General features: G+C 46.0%; 1 protein-coding gene across 1 annotated transcript in view; it reads left to right on the plus strand.

Annotated features, from left to right (window-relative positions):
- Nucleotides 1-6,451: 6,451 nt before the first annotated feature.
- SLC36A4 (solute carrier family 36 member 4) overlaps nt 6,452-16,856 on the plus strand; it is a 104,508-nt gene continuing 94,103 nt past the window's right edge. Inside the window, exons 1-2 of the mRNA XM_060234947.1 lie at nt 6,452-6,521; nt 15,315-15,465. Of these exons, the coding sequence (XP_060090930.1) occupies nt 6,494-6,521; nt 15,315-15,465 (179 nt within the window). The 5' untranslated portion in view covers nt 6,452-6,493. The remainder of the gene's footprint in view (nt 6,522-15,314; nt 15,466-16,856) is intronic.

Here is a 16,856-nt window from a genome sequence, read left to right on the forward strand (position 1 = left end):
GGGCTGGGATCTTCTCCAGCAGGAGGCAGGGGCACTGGTGCAGGTGGCAGGGGCACAGTTTCCTCATCAGACTCAACTTCCTCTGAAGGGTCCCCAGCACCCATGACATCCCTTCCAACTGTAGAAGAAGAAGAATTGCAAATTTATACCCTGCCCTTCTCTCTGAATCAGAGACTCAGAACAGCTTACAATCTCCTATACCTTCTCCCCCCACAACAGACATCCTGTGATGTGGGTGGGGTTGAGAGGGCTCTCCCAGAAGCTGCCCTTTTACGAGAGCTATGGCTAACCCAAGGCCATTCCAGCAGCTGCAGTGGAGGAATGGGGAATCAAACCCAGTTCTCCCAGATAAGAGTCCGCACACTTAACCACTACACCAAACTGGCTCTCTCTATGATTCTAATGTGATGAAGTGTTTATTTATTTGATTTGATTTATATCCCACTCTCCCTGAGATTCAGACTCAGGGCAGGTTACATCAAGCAATAAGACAATTAAAATAAATTAATTTATATTAAGAATGGTTAAGAAGAAGAAGAAGATGATGATATTGGATTTATATCCCGCCCTCCACTCCGAAGAGTCTCAGAGCAGCTCACAATCTCCTTTACCTTCCTCCCCCACAACAGACACCCTGTGAGGTGGGTGGGGCTGGAGAGGGCTCTCACAGCAGCTGCCCTTTCAAGGACAACCTCTGCCAGAGCTATGGCTGGCCCAAGGCCATGCTAGCAGGTGCAAGTGGAGGAGTGGAGAATCAAACCCGGTTCTCCCAGATAAGAGTCCGCACACTACATCAAACTGTCTCTCCAAACTGTAGAAATACAGCATAGGCATTAAAACCATGCCTCTACAGTAAAGTTCCATACCAAAATTTGTAAGATCCCATATAACAGAGATATGGGAGGAGGAGGCCAATAAGAGATGTCCGCTGCCTCAGCTAAAGGCTTGGCGGAAGAGCTCTGTTTTGCAGGCCTGGATCTCCAAAGGGAGCTCATTCTCTCAAGCAGGGGCCAGGGCCGAGAAGGCCATGGCACTAGTCGAGGCCAGTCAGATGTCTCTGGGACCAGGAACCACCAAGAGATGTTCTGTAGCTGATCTCAGAGACCTGCAGGGCTCATTTGGGGAGAGATGGTCCCAAAGGTATTCTGGCCCCTGACCGTATAGGGCCTTGAAGGTAAGTACCAATAAAACCTTGAACTGGATCCGGTACTTGATAGTGTTGGAGTCTAGAGGATCCAAGCACAAGTCTCTGCTCAGCCATGGAACTAACTGGGTGATGGCCTAAACTAGTGACCAGTGGAGGACCACATGTGCCAGTTTGGTGTAGTGGTTAAGCGTGCTGACACTAATCTGGGAGAACCAGGTTTTATTCCCCACTCTTCCACATGCAGCCAGCTGGGTGACCTTGGGTCAGTCTCAGTTCTTTCAGAGCTGTTCTCTTAGAACTGTCTCAGCTCCTCCTACGTCACACGAGAGGGGAAGGAAAAGGAGATTATAAACTGCTCTGAGACTCCAAGTGAAGAGTGGGTATAAATACATAATCTTTTCATTTTTGTCTTCAACTTCTTCATTTTCAAGCTATGATTTCTTGAACTAAGAGGAAAGGTGGGATATAAATGTTTAAATCAGGATTTTTTTTGTAGAAAAAGCCCAGCAGGAACTCATTTGCATACTAGGCCACACCCCTGACATCACCATTGTTTCACATAGGGCTTTTTATAGAAAAAGCCCAGCAGGAACTCATTTGCCTATTAGGCCACACCTCCAATATCACCATTGTTTCACATAAGGCTTTCTGTAGAAAAAGCTCAGCAGGACCTCATTTGCATATTAGGCCACACCCTCTGGCACCAAGCCAGCCAGAGCTGCATACCTGCTCAAAAAAGGCCTTGGTTTAAATAAATAAATAACACGATAGTTGTCTCCAACTAGAAGTCTTCCGTTTTGGTGGTTCTACCAGCACCTTCTCTGATCATGGTGCATTGATTAAAAATGGGGGGGGATTCTAATCTGGAGAACCAGATTTGATGCTCCAGTCCTCCACATGAAGCCTTCTGGGTGACTCTGGGCCAGTCACAGCTTTCTCAGAGCTCTCTCAGCCCCACCTGCCTCACAAGCTGCCTGTTGTGGAGAGAGGAAGGGAAGGTGATTGTAAACCTTTACACTGATGGATCCACCCATTTATTTCATCCTGGAGATTACATTCAGTGGTGTGGAATGACTTAAACATGTCAGTTCCATGTGTATTTGCTAGAATCATAAACAACTTTGAGCCACTGGAAAATGCAGGCTTCAAATACCAGTATGGGCTATAGGTAATTCAGTTAGGCTGAAAGGGAGCATTTAACATCTCTGCCACTTTAGAAAAAGGACTCTAATTTTTGCCTTACATGCTATTACTCCAGAAGCACTTGTGCTTACCTTGTAATTGGGAGAAAATTGGAGCTGCTATTTATCTGTTTTAAAAGCTAAGCTAATTTGAGAAGATAGGCTGAACTATTATCTTCAATTATTTTAATCTCACTGGTTTGACATTTGAACCCAGGAAGCAAGCCTAAATATTTCCCCTGCAAGATCCTTGGTGTAAAGAATTGCCAAAGTAGCAGCCTGTTTGGAATGAAGCAAAAGACTGGAACGCAAAGGTTGGAATGAAATCAATGTCATATATTTTTAAATTTGCATTTTATGACCCCAGGATTCCTTGGTGCTCCACAATTACGGCAATGCCTTCTGACTTGTAAATAGGGTTCGGTTTTTAAATGCTACTAAGGTGAAAAATCCCATAATTGCTGTAATGCAATCCTATCTGCAGTGGCCCATTTCCTAGGCATGCCAACTCCTGCTTGGGACATACCCAGTGGCGGACGGGGTCTAAAATTATTGGTTGCCAGGAAACATAGGGGGCGCACCCACAACTATAAGGCTATCATTTAATTTATATAAGAAATAAATAAAATTTTCAAAAAAACCCCACATAAGTGGAAAAAAGGTACAATTAAAAAATCTTGCCAACTAAATGTATATCTTTTTAGTAATTACAGTGTACATAGAGTGCACATATTACTGGCAGTATGGAGTAGATACTAAATGTAAATACAGATTGCCTTTTCTCCTGGGGAGCTGATCTCTGCCAGCTGGAGATCGCTTGTAAAAGAGGGAGCTCCCCAGGCCCCACCTGGAGGCTGGCAACCCTAAATGCAATGTAAATTTTAGCTGCATTACAGTAATAATATTGGGGCTTCTATTATATTTTCAAGCTACTAAAAGGTTATTAACATTTTTAACATATTGTCCAATGTTTAAGGGGGCCCACTTCATCAGGGGTCTACAGGGCCCACCTGCCATTGGGCATGCTGACACCCTGACCAGTCCGCCACGGGACATACCTGGAGATTTGCAGTTGCAGCCTGAGAAGGGTGAGGTTTAGAGAGGAGAGCAGAGTATAATGCCATAGAATCCACCCTCCAAAGCAGCCACTCTCTTCAAGGGAATGGATATCTGTCATTTGGAGAGCAGCTGTAATCCTTGGAGTTCTCCAGCCTCCGCCTGGGGAGGGTTGGCAACCCGTGACTCAATGACTTCGATGGCTTGAGAAGGGTGTAACTCTGCTTAGGGCTGCCGTGTCTGATAAGGTTCGAGCACAGCAAAACTCACTGTCATCCTGAAGCTGGAGGCCAGTTTTCTCTCATTTCCTTTTTTTCTTTTTAATTAAACCTTTAAACACAATATATAGCAAGCCTCCAAACTTTAACTTCTGAGGACTTACACACCATCTCTCCACCTATATGTAACTGTTCTGGAAGTCTGTTTCATTGTATCTGATGAAGTGGGCATGCACATATAAAAGCTTCTACCCAGAATTAAAACTTTGTCAGTCTTAAGGTGCCACTGGACTCAAACTTCGTTCTGCTGCTTCAGACCAACCTGGGTGCTCACCTGAAACTTTGGAAGGAATGTGTGTTTACTGCAAAGGCTTTCCTGGCTGGGGAGCATTTGATAGTAAGAGGCAAGTTTAATTGGAGGAAAACTTGATCTTTAACACACACATTTGGAGTTCCTGCCTCCACAAAAGGGCATTTAGGTGGTAGGGTTGCCAGCCTCCAGGTGGGTTCCAACAAACACGATACTTAGCAGTGTGAAGTTGAGCAACCATGTAAGACAAAACACTGTGTACTGTTGCTTACTGTGCACGCAAAACACTGTGTACTATTACAAACTTAACACCTCTGTGTAGTCTTTAATACGTATGTGTTTTAAATACATATATGTTTTAAAGACAATAGGTACAACCACAATACAAAGGCACAATTGGCAAGCGCAATTTGCATGACACAATTACAAGAGTCCACAATAAAGGTTCTGGTCAATTTCCAAAATTCTGGTCTGTTTCTTGTGGTGATTCTTCTTATGTCCTGCAGGGGGTGAAAAAACACGCCTCCTGGGCTTGATGCAAAGCGTGTTTCGGGACAGTCTCCCTTTGTCAAATCACCCACTCAGAGTTGGAACCACTGCTCTAGCTATTCATGTTCATGCATTTGCTTCTCCATAACGTGGACCAAGACTGCCTGTATTACAGAGAAGCAAATGCATGAATGTGAACAGCTAGACCAGTGGTTCCAAACCCAAATCTGAGTGGGTGATTATTGTGCATCAAGCCCAGGAGACATGTTTTATCGCCCCCTGTCAGCACAGGAAGAATCACCACAAGAAACAGACCAGAATTTTGGAAATTGACTAGAACTTTTATAATGGACTCTTGTAATTGTGCTGCGCAAATTGTGCTTGTAAATTGAGCCTTTGTTTTGCGGCTGTACCTATTGTCTTTAAAACACACAACAATATATTAAAGACTACACAGATGTGTTAAGTTTGTACATGCAAGATAAGCAATTGTATGCAGTGTTTTGTCTAGGGTTGCCAAGTCCAATTTAATAAATATCTGGGGACTTTGGGGGTGGAGCCAGGAGACATTAGGGGTGGAGCCAAGATCAAGGCTGTGACAAGCTTCATTGAACTCCAGAGGGAGTTCTGGCCATCACATTTAAAGGGACGGCACACCTTTTCAATGCCTTCCTTCCATAGGAAATAATGAAGGAGAGCGGCACCTTTTTTGGGGGCTCATAGAATTGGACCCCCTGGTCCAATCGTTTTGAAACTTGGGGGGTATTTTGGGGAGAGGCAGTAGATGCTGTACTGAAAATTTGGTGCCTCTGGTCCAAAAAACAGCCCCCCCAGAGCCCCAGATACCCGCGGATCAATTCTCCATGATTTTCTATGGGAATACATCTCCATAGGGAATAATAAAGTTCCCAGCAGACATTTCCCTCTCCTCCCCCTGCTTTCTGATGACCCTGAAGTGGGGGGAGGGCATCCAAAATGGGGGATCCCCTGCCCCCACCTGGCGATTGGCAACCCTAGTTTTGTCTTTCTAAGGACATAGCGGTTGCTCAGCCTCCAGATGGGGCCTGGATAGGGCTCCCAGGCTCCTGCTGGGGGTGGGTTTTCCCCCGGTTTGGGGGCATGGAGCTGGCCTGCAGGGGTATCCATGCCCCAAAGAGCTCTGTTGGCATGCAATGTGCCCGATGATGACGTCACTTGGAAGTGATATCATCGTGTCAGCACATTGCACGGGGACACTCTAGCATTTGGGTAAAAATTCTATGGTGCCATAGAGCTTTTATCCAAATCCTAGGGCATCCTCAGTGATGTCATTGGTCTGCAGTCGCTTTGCCCACACAGCAGAAATTCCCATCCAGAGCCAGGTAGGACCTGGCAACCCTAGGCCTGAAGATCTGCTTTTGCAACTGATCCCCAGCTGGCAGAGATTGGCTCCTCTGGAAAAAAAATGGCTGTTTGAAAGAGTGGACTCTATGGCTTTGGACCCTGTTGAGGCCCCTCCCCTCCCCCGGGGTCCACCCCCCCCCCAAAGTCTCCAAGTATTTTCTAACACAGACCTGGCAATCCTATTAGGTGGCCAGGAATTAAACCAGGATTTTTGTGATTCTATTCTTTGTTGTTGCTTACTAAATATTTATAACAAAATGTTAGGTCTTCTTGGCTAGGCACTTTATGACTTTAATTTTGACTTGTGTATTTTATACTGTGCAAAGTTTCTCTAGGCGTTTAGATGGTGAATGAGACACTTTTGAGAGTGGAAAGAAATGCTTAGGGTCCTTGAGCTGGAGAGCCAGAATTCTCCCGTGTAGCAAAACTACATCCTTCAGAGGTATGCTTCAAAAGCTTTTCTGCTGCGGATGTTTTCTGCTTCCCACAGTTCAGAAGTCTTTCCCAACAAAGCAATGGCCGCACACAGCTTTCCCCACACAGGCCAACGGCTCCTTAGGTCCCTTCTAGCAGTTGCCTTGTCGTCTATGGTACGCTTGGCGGAGGAGACAGAAACTAGGCCACCTGACTGCGCACGCGCAGTTGCTCCTTTTGGCGCTCCAGTTCCACATTGGCGGAAGGGCGAACGGAGGGAACCATAGAGCGCGCGATGAAGACGGCGGCAAGAGAAGAATTAGGTACCGTTCTCTGGAAGGGATGTGCAAAGGGGTGGCCTGAATGGAGACCCGCAAAATGGGGAGGGAGAGAAGCCCCTCCGCTGAAACATGGGAGTCTGAGAAAGAGGGAGCGGATGTCCTATTCACCCCTCTTTTGCACCCCCCGAAAGGGGATGGCTCGTTCCATTAAGCTTATGGTATCCTAGGAGTCGGACAAACCATCTCGAAGGGGCGGGGGGAAGTAGGCAACTTCGCCCCTTCCCCGCATCTCCTGCATAGTTTGCAGAATCGGCAGCATTCTGTACTTGCAGTGGCTGCAAACGGCGATGGGCGCGTATGTTAGAACTCCGGCTTAAAGTTGCGCTGTGTAAAAAGAGTGTTCGCAGAAGTAAATGCATTTGCAACAATGGATACATATGTCAAGACGCGGCAGTTGTCGAATAAACATAGCTGAGCTTTTAATTTGGGTGACTGAGGCTTTCCTTTTCTTTAAACGACTGCGCGGCGAAAGGGAGTGGGAGATGATCGTTACGGTGGCGGCTGAAAACTTGAAGTTGACGGTCGGTGGCTTCATGCATGGATTCAAACCGATGCATGGACGGTTCCCTGGATGCTAGGCTAGCGATGCACACGAGAGCAGTAATCCGCGACTGAAATGGCTTGCGTGCATTAGGATCGCAGACGCAGATGAAGAAAGGGTCTTCCCTAGAGTTGCCAATCCCAAGGTGGGGGCAGGGGATCCCCGGTTTGAAGGCCCTCGCCCGGCTTCAGGGTCATCAGAAAGCGGGGGAAAGGAGGGAAATGTCTGCTGGGAACTCTGTTATTCCCTATGGAGACTTATTCCCATAGGAAATAATGGAGAATTGATCCGCGGATATCTGGGGCTCGCGGGGGGGGGGGGAGGGAGCTGTTTTTTGAGGCAGAGGCACCAAATTTTCAGTATAGCATCCCGTGCCTCCCCCCAAAATACCCCCCAAGTTTCAAAAAGATTGGACCAGGGGGTCTAATTCTGTTAGCTCCTATCCTTCATTATTTCCTAGGGAAGGAAGGCATTTTAAAAGATGTGTGGTCCCTTTAAATGTGATGACCAGAACTTCCTTTGGAGTTCAGTTATGCTTGTCACACCCTTGCTCCTGGCTCCACCCCTAAAGTCCCCAGATATTTCTTGAATTGGACTTGGCAACCCTAGTCTTCCCCCCTTGCAGGGGAGGGGAGATTTGCCTGTTTTGTTTCGGTGTGTTGGCTGGTTTGTGTGAATGCTCCCTCTGTAGGCGCACAGCCCCTTGGAGCGGCTTCGAAGTGTAGGGAGAGCGAAGGTGGTTTTGCTGTTCGGTTGTGATGTCCTGCTGCCAGCACCTTCACCTGAACTGGCCACATCACCACCTCCCTTTTTCCACTCCAGTGATGCGAGTGGCGGCTGCTAACTCTACACTGATTTCTCTGGGCTTCTGACTTCTAAGAGAAGGAAATAGGGTGGGACAGCCAGCTGCTAAGCCTAAAGCACACTTGCATGGAAATAAGATCCGTGTGCATTATTTGCACGCAAGAATACTTAAGACTACAGTGTCATCGAGCTGTCATCCCTCTGACTGGATCTTTTAGTCTTGCATGGAAGGGTGGGCGTAGAATTGTACTCTGGTCTGGATGGGAAAAGTAGGCAAACCTGTAAAATGGTCTGAAATATGCAGAAGGGGGAGGGGCACAAATGATCAACTTTAATTGAGGTGTTCCTCAGTGGAACAGGCTTCCTTGGGAGGTGGTAGGCTCTCCTTCCTTGGAGGTTTTTGTACAGAGGCTAGATGGCCATCTGACAGCAATGAAGATCCTGTGAATTTAGGGGGAGGAATTTGAATTTCCTGCATTGTTCAGGGGATTGGACTTGATGACCTTGGAGGTCCCTTCCAACTCTATGATTGTATGCAACATTGCCCATAAATCCACTTGCAAGCAAACTCCACTTGCAGTCTTCTTTTTAGCAAACATAACAGCGGGAATTTTCTATAATAGGCTGTATTCTGCTAATTTGCTGCTATTCTGCCTTAATCCAATTTTAACTATATTTATCACCCCATCTTAGCTATACTTAGCTCTGCTTGCTTATCCATCTTGACTCTAACTGTTGCTTCCTGGCAACTACCCCAGAGTCCTTCCCGTACACACCATCTCTCTGCCTGTATGTAATGGTTCTGGAAATCTGTTTCAGTGTATCTGATGAAATGGGCATACACACAAAGGCTTATACCCAGAATTAAACTTTGGTGGTCTTAAAGGTGCCACTCTGCTCCAAACTTTGTTCGATTGCTTCAGACCAAGGGTGGCCGAACTTGCTTAACGAAAGAGCCATACAGAATAAACATCAGATGTTTGAGAGCTGTAAGACATGAATGTCAGATGTTTGAGAGCTGCGAGAGAAGGAAGGAAGGAAGGAAGGAAGGAAGGAAGGAAGGAAGGAAGGAAGGAAGGAAGGAAGGAAGGAAGGAAGGAAGGAATGCAAATAGATGGGGAGGCAGGAGAAGAGGTGGAAAGAAAGCAACTTTAACTTTAAATGCATTCTCCAGGCTGCTGGCTTGCTTGGCTTGGAGAAGTGATTTAAAGAGACAAATGCCTTCTCCAGGCTGGCTGATGGGGAAGTAGAGCTTCAAGAAGCTCACAATGTGTGTGAAAGAGCCATATGTGGTTCCTGAGCCACAGTTTGGCCACTCCTGCTTCAGACTACTATTGCTAACCTACCTGAATCAGCCTTCTTTTTGTATGTCCACCACTTCCTTGCTGTGCCTCATATGGAGAAGAGAGTTATTGCCAGTGGCGGACTGGCCAGGGTGTCAGCTTGCCCAATGGCAAGTGGGCCCCTGATGAAGTGGACCCTCTTAAACATTAGACAATATGTTAAAAATGTTAATGTCCTTTTAGTAGCTTGAAAATATAATAGAAGTTCCAGTGTTATTACTGGAATGCAACTAAAATTTGCATAGTATTTAGGGTTGCCAGCCTCCAGGTGGGGTCTGGGGATCTCCCACTTTTACAACTGACCTCCATCTGGCAGAGATCAGCTCCCCTGGAGAAAATGCAATCTGTATTTACATTTAATATCGACTGCATACTGCCAGTAAAATGTGCAATATATGTACACTGTAATTACTAATACACACACACACACATTTATTTTGCAAAAGTTTTAATTGTACCTTTTTTCCACTTATGTATTTTTTTGAAAAAGTTTGTTTATTTCTTATAAAAATTAAATGATAGCCTTATAGTTGTGGGTGGGCCCCCTTTGTCTCCTGGCAAGCAATATTTTTAGACCCAGTCTGCCACTGGTTATTGCTATAGGGTGAGCTTTTGGGCAGCAAGGGTCTGACTCCTCCCCACCTCCCCTTTGATTTATGAAATTCTGGAATGCACCATGTACACTTTTAGGTGATGATGTCATATCAGTTTGGTCATATCAGAGCCAGTTTGGTGTAGTGGGTAAGTGTACAGACTCTTATCTGGAAGTACCAGGTTTGATTCCCCACTCCTTCACTTGCAACTGCTGGAATGGCCTTGGGTCAACCATAGCTCTCTTATCTGGGAGAACCGGGTTTGATTCCCCACTCCTCCACTTGCAACTGCTGGAATGGCCTTGGGTCAACCATAGCTCTCTTATCTGGGAGAACCGGGTTTGATTCCCCACTCCTCCTCTTGCACCTGCTGGAATGGTCTTGGGTCAACCATAGCTCTCTTATCTGGGAGAACCGGGTTGGATTCCCCACTCCTCCACTTGCAACTGCTGGAATGGCCTTGGGTCCACTATAGCTCTCATAGAAGTGTTCTTTTTTTAATTTTTTAATTTTATTATAACCAAAAATAAACAATTTAGTACAAATCATAATTATAAAAAATACATAACAAATCCTTACACTACAGATTTGATTCAGACATTACGTACATACAGGATAATTTCCTTAAATACTAACGAAATCCAACATTTCAGGAGGCAACTTTTCACTTTCCGTAGCAGTAGAATTCACATATTCTTGATAAGGGAGCCGTTTTTCTGTTAAGGTATTTTTGTATGTTCATAGAAGTGTTCTTGAAATGGCAGCTTCTGGGAGAGCTCTCTCAGCCCCACCTGCCTCACAGGGTGTCTGTTCTGGGGGGTGGAGAAGATATAGGAGATTGTAAGCTGCTCTGAGACTCTGATTCAAAGAGAAGGGCGGGGTATAAATCTGCGGTCTTCTTCCTCCTCCTCCTCTTCCTCTTCCTTCTCCTCCTCCTCCTTCTAGAAATACTCCTCTAACACAAACAGTTGGTAAAGGCACATAGAGACATCAGGCCTTGTGTGTGGATTTAAGCATTTTTTCACGGAATATTAGATGATCCTTTCTGGCCATGGTTGAGGGGAAGAGCCTCTGCTTTGCATGGTGAAGATCCCAGTTTCAGCCCCCAGCAACTCCAATTAAAAAGGACCCTGCAGTAGGTGATGGGAAAGACCTCTGCCTGAGACCCTGGAGAGCTGCTGCCAGTCTGAGTAGACAATACTGGCCTTGATGACTGATGGACTGACAGAGTGTAGCCGGATTGTGGGCTTTGAGGGCGGGAGCAAAGGGACTTCCAAAGTGGCTGTTTTCCCCAAGTGAACTGATCTGTATTGCTTGCAGATCAGCTGTAATCCCAGGAGATCTCCAGCCACAGGAGAGGGCTGGTTGTCCAATTAGGGGTCTTGCATTTAGAAACCAGATGTTGAGCTAGAGGGACAAGGTGGCCAAGCTCCAGGTGGTGGCTGGAGATCTCCTGGGATTACAGCTGATCTGCAAGCAATACAGATCAGTTCACTTGGAGAAAACAGCCGCTTTGGAAGTCCCTTCACTCCCTCTCCCAAAGCCCACAATCCTCAGGCTCCACTTCCCAAATCCCTAGGTATTTTCCAACCCCGAACCATAAGTCCACTTGCAAGCAAACTCCACTGGCCATCTTCTCTTTGGCAAAAATAACGGTGGGAACTTTCTATAACCTGGAGGCTGGCAGTCCTAGGAGAGTGGTGGGATTAAATGTGGAACAGAAGTCTTGGACATGTTGATGGTAGGGTTGCCAATCCCCAGGTGGAGGCAGGGGATCCCTCAGTTTGGAGGCGCTCCCCCCACTTCAGGGTCGTCAGGAACTGGGGGGAGGGGAGGGAAATGTCTGCTGGGCACTCCATTATTCCCTATAGAGACCAATTCTCATAGGGAATAATGGAGAATTTATCCACGGGTACCTGGGGCTCTGGGGGGGGGGGCGGTTTGAGAGACACCAAATTTGCAGCATAGTATCCAATGCCTCTTCTCAAAAGACCCTCCAAGTTTCAAAAAGATTGAACCGAGGGGTCCAATTCTATGAGCCCCAAAACAAGGTGCCCCTACATTATTTCCAATGAATTGAAGGCATTTAAAAGGTGTGTGGTCCCTTTAAATGTGATGGCCAGAACTCCCTTTGGAGTTCAATTCTGCTTATCACAACCTTGCTCCTGGCTCCACCCCATGTCTCCTGGCTCCACCCCCAAAGTCCCCAGATATTTCTTGAATTGGATTTGGCAACCCTAGTTGATGGGAGAATGCCAGAGCCAAGCAGAAATGCCTTAGAAATATCTGCTAACTAACTTAATTCTCTCTCCTTCCCCACTGTTTCACTGTATCTGAAGAAGTGTGTTTGCACACAAAAGCTCGTACCTTGTGTAAAACGTAACGTTGTTGGTCTTAAAGGTGCCAGTGGACTCAAACTTTGTTCTGCTACTTCAGGCCAACATGCCTACCCAGCTGAATCTTCCCCCATGGTGTAACCCTGTAATTTGTAACCAGGGGTGGAAATCTAGCAGGAGCCCCTTTGCACCCACCCTTGATGTAGCCAATCCTCCAAGAGTTTACAAGACTCTTTTTTGTAAGCTCTTGGAGGATTGGCTACATCTGGGTGGGTGGGTGGCCTAATATGCAAATGAGCTCTTGCGAGAATTCCACCCGTTTGTAACTTACATATTGAGTGATTCCAGTTTGTTTTGAAGACTGCAGTGTATTAGTGTGTTTCATTTGGACCAATTTCCGCCCCCCCCTTCACTGTTTCATGTTGTTTCCTACCACCTTCCTGTTCCATCAGGTTTAGCAGACATATCGCTGCTCAGAAGCTGCAATCTTGCCGAAAACTTTAAGCCTGTTGTACGATTTGATTGTTTGCAAGAGCATTACCCAGTAGTCTCTAGGCAAATAGTTATAAACTTGTTAAACCGTCTGCTGATTCACAGAGATGACTATCAGACACGGGCAGGTATTCATGAACTTTAAACTGGTTTGGCAGGTGAGTCTTCTTTTTGGTCCACCTGCCTGATCAGCTGTAGAGCTCTCACATATACATCTTGTACACTGCCAAATCTTTCCACATTTTTATAGCATGCAGTTTGTATTTATTGTTGGCTATTATAACTCTCACTAGGGTCCATCTGGCAGTTGACTCAAACCCTCTCATCGTTTAGATGTTGAACCTCTTTGGCCCCTGCTTGCCTTCTGTTTCATCTTACATAGGACTTCTCTTTTTCTCTCTCCTGGGCTCAGAGCTGTAGTAAGTTAACCTTTTGGAAGTTAATCTGTTCTCAGTAAATGGCACATAAAGGTAAAGGTAGTCCCCTGTGCAAGCACCAGCTGTTTCCAACTCTGGGGTGATGTCTCATCACAACAGTTTCACGGCAGACTTTTTTACAGGATGGTTTTCCATCGCCTTCCCCAGTCATCTACACGTTCCCCCCAGCGAGCTGGGTACTCATTTTACTGACCTCGGAAGGATGGAAGGCTGAGTCAACCTTGAGCCGGCTACCTGAACCCAGCTTCTGCCAGGATCAAACTCAGGTCATGAGCAGAGAGCTTGGACTGCAGTACTGCAGCTTTACCACTCTGCGTATTTGTTTAGTTGACTTATATTCTGCCCTTTCCCGTGAGTAGACTCTGAGCGGAGAACAACATAATTTAAACCACAATCACTGCATACATATTAAAACCATAGTAAAACCGTTAAAACAGTAATATGACAATATAGGCAGCAGTTCCAATTAGGTACGCTCGGCGTGTCAATGTAGCTCTAGGCTTGAAGTTTAGTAAAAGGATGGTATTATCAGAAAAACAACGTCGCAGCAAGGGAGGTCAAGTAGATGTAATACGTCATGTAAGGTGTGCTTTTGTTATTGTAAGTAAAAATTTCTTTTTTCTGTTACCATTGAAATCAGATCGTCTTTGCAATTTGTTTGCACAGCATTTCCCCCTTAGCTGGAAAACATGGATGGCTGGGGCTACTGCATGAAGCTTTTGCGCTTCCAAGGCAAATGATCCCCCCCACCTCCACGTTTAACACTGGGGACACCCAGCACCCCAGACCTTCCTGATCAGATATGACTCTTATCCAATTTAAAATCCAATTTAAATTTTAAAAATCCTATTTTTTTAAAAAAAAAATTGCTGATTTATCCACTCTAGTAGGGGCCCTCCACACCTGCTTGGGTACAATAGCATTGCTAAGTCCTCATCTTCTGTGTAAAGGTGTATTTCTTTTTGTCCATCCTGAACCTACTGCCCCTCAGCTTCATTGGATACCCTCGAGTTCCAGTATCTTGGGAGAGGGCGAAAAATCTCTCTGTCAAAGCCCCTCCATCTCATGCATATTCTACATTATAGTGCAGGGGTAGCCAAACTGTGGCTCAGGAGCCACATGTGGCTTTTTCACACGTATTGTGTGGCTCTTGAAGCCCACACCTCCCTGTTGGTCAGCATGGAGAAGGCATTTCTCTCTTTAAATCACTTCTCCAAGCCAGCTGGTGGCTTGGAGAATACATTTAAAGTTGCTTTCTTTCCATCTCTCTTCCCCTCCCTCCCCCTCCCTCCCTCCCCCTTCCTTCCTTCCTTCCTTCCTTCCTTCCTTCCTTCCTTCCTTCCTTCCTTCCTTCCTTCCTTCCTTCCTTCCTTCCTTCCTTCCTTCCTTCCTTCCTTCCTTCCTTCCTTCCTTCCGGTGTAGTGGTTAAGTGTGCGGACTCTTATCTGGGATAACCGGGTTTGATTCCACTCCTCCACTTGCATCTGCTGGAATGACCTTGGGTCAGCCATAGCTCTGGCAGAGGTTGTCCTTGAAAGGGCAGCTGCTGGGAGAGTCCTCTCAGCCCCACCCACCTCACAGGGTGTTTGTTGTGGGGGAGGAAGATAAAGGAGATTGTGAGCCGCTCTGAGACTCTTGAGTGGAGGGTGGAATATAAATCCAATGGTGTCTTCTTCCTCCCTCCCTCCTCTCAAACATCTTATGTTTATGCTATGAGGCTCCTACATTAAGAAAGTTTGGCCAATATAGAATATTAATTGTACAGAAAATTAAATCTGTGTAAACACAGTCTCTGAAAATACCTTACTTCTGCAGTACATACGAAATTGCAGCTAGAGTCTTGCTGGTGAAGGGTTGGAGCAAGGTACTGTAGATTGTCCTCTTGCGCTTGGGGGATTTTGTTTGAATGACTGTCCATATGATTCTCCCGTCTGCAGTCCTGACCTGTTACAGTTGGAGGGGAAGAAGAAATTTCCCACTTTCAGTTTTGGCTTTGGAAGGCAATAAAAATCAATGGTTCTTTGTAACACTTTTAAAAAATTAAACTAAACTAAACTTTTTTAAAAAAAAAAACTAAGAACAGCCCTGTTAGACTAGCACCTTGTATTTGGGTTCATAATTACTTGCATTACAGGATTTCTGGCAGGATGAGTGACTGTACGTCATCTCTGTGGCTATAAATAGTAATGAGTCGATAATGGTAAAAATGCAGTTTTTGTTTTTCAATAGACTTGGAAGTAATGGAGCCTTTAATTGAAGGTGGGGAATCTGAAAGTGAAGGTGCAGAAGAGGAAACGGAAGACAAAGGTGGAGATAAGGAGAAAAAAAAGTTGCTGCCGGCAGAAAAGAAATACGAGCTTGAGGATGAAGAAGGAATTACGTAAGTACCGTACTCCTTCTGGGAGACGTAACTGTTATATTTCTTTCCTTTCTTGTGGCTGCCGTAGATATGCACCATTGGTATAGTGGCCAAACTCCCACTGTTAAATTTGATTTCCAGAAGATAGAGATCAGTTCCTCTAGAGAAGAGCCATGTGCAGAGCAACAAGGAAATGACCCTGGAGGTCCCTTCCAACTCTGTGATTCTATGAAATGCATTGATCCGATTGTAAATTTTTCTCTGTGGCTCCGTGAAGCAGTTTTTGTGGAGAGGTCAAGCTGATGAAGGATCGAAACTGTAAGATGTCCTAGGAGTACGGTCCCATTTTTTCTCGTGAAATTTTGGATTCCTTGGACGTCAAGAGGGTGCAAGATATGCATATTAAGGGAGCACCAGCCCAACAAGACTCTACTGTATGGACTTCTTGCCGTAATTGTGCTAAGCCAGTTTGATGTAGTGGTTGAGTGCCAGTTTGGTGTAGTGGTTAAGTGTGCGGACTCTTATCTGGAAGAACCGGGTTTGATTCCCCACTCCTCCACTTGCACTTGCTGGAATAGAAGAAGAAGAAGATGATGATATTGGATTTATATCCCGCCCTCCACTCCGAAGAGTCTCAGAGCGGCTCACAATCTCCTTTACCTTCCTCCCCCACAACAGACACCCTGTGAGGTGGGTGAGGCTGGAGAGGGCTCTCACAGCAGCTGCCCTTTCAAGGACAACCTCTGCCAGGGCTATGGCTGACCCAAGGCCATGCTAGTAGGTGCAAGTGGAGAAGTGGGGAATCAAACCTGGTTCTCCCAGATAAGAGTCCGCACACTTAACCACTACACCAAACTGGCTCTCCAAACTGGAATGATCTTGAGTCAGGCATAGCTTTCATAGGAGTTGCCCTTGAAAGGGCAGCTGCTGTAAGAGCTCTCTTAGCTCTACCTACCTCACAGGGTGTCTGTTGTTGTGGGGAGGAGTGGAAGGTATAGGAGATTGTGACCGCCCTGAGACTCTGAGGTTCAGAGTACAGGGCGGGATATAAATCCAATATCTTCTTCAATATCTTCTTCTTCTAAAAAACCAGCTGTTATTCCGTGGCGCAGAGTGGTAAAGCTGCAGTATCGCAGTCTGAACTTTCTGCTCATGACCTGAGTTCGATCCCGGCGGAAGCTGGGTTCAGGTAGCCAGCTCAGGTTGACTCAACCTTCCATCCTTCTAAGGTCGGTAAAATGAATATCCAGTTTGCTGGGGGGGAAAGTGTAGATGACTGGGGAAGGCAGTGGCAAACCACCCTGTAAAAAGTTGCCGTGAAAACGTGAAAGCAACGTCACCCCAGAGTCGAAAACGACTGGTGCTTGCACAGGGGACTACCTTTACCTTTTTATTTTGGGAGCAATAAGTTT

The sequence above is a fragment of the Heteronotia binoei genome, chromosome 3 (genome assembly GCF_032191835.1).
Source record: "Heteronotia binoei isolate CCM8104 ecotype False Entrance Well chromosome 3, APGP_CSIRO_Hbin_v1, whole genome shotgun sequence".
Classification (NCBI taxonomy): domain Eukaryota; kingdom Metazoa; phylum Chordata; class Lepidosauria; order Squamata; family Gekkonidae; genus Heteronotia; species Heteronotia binoei.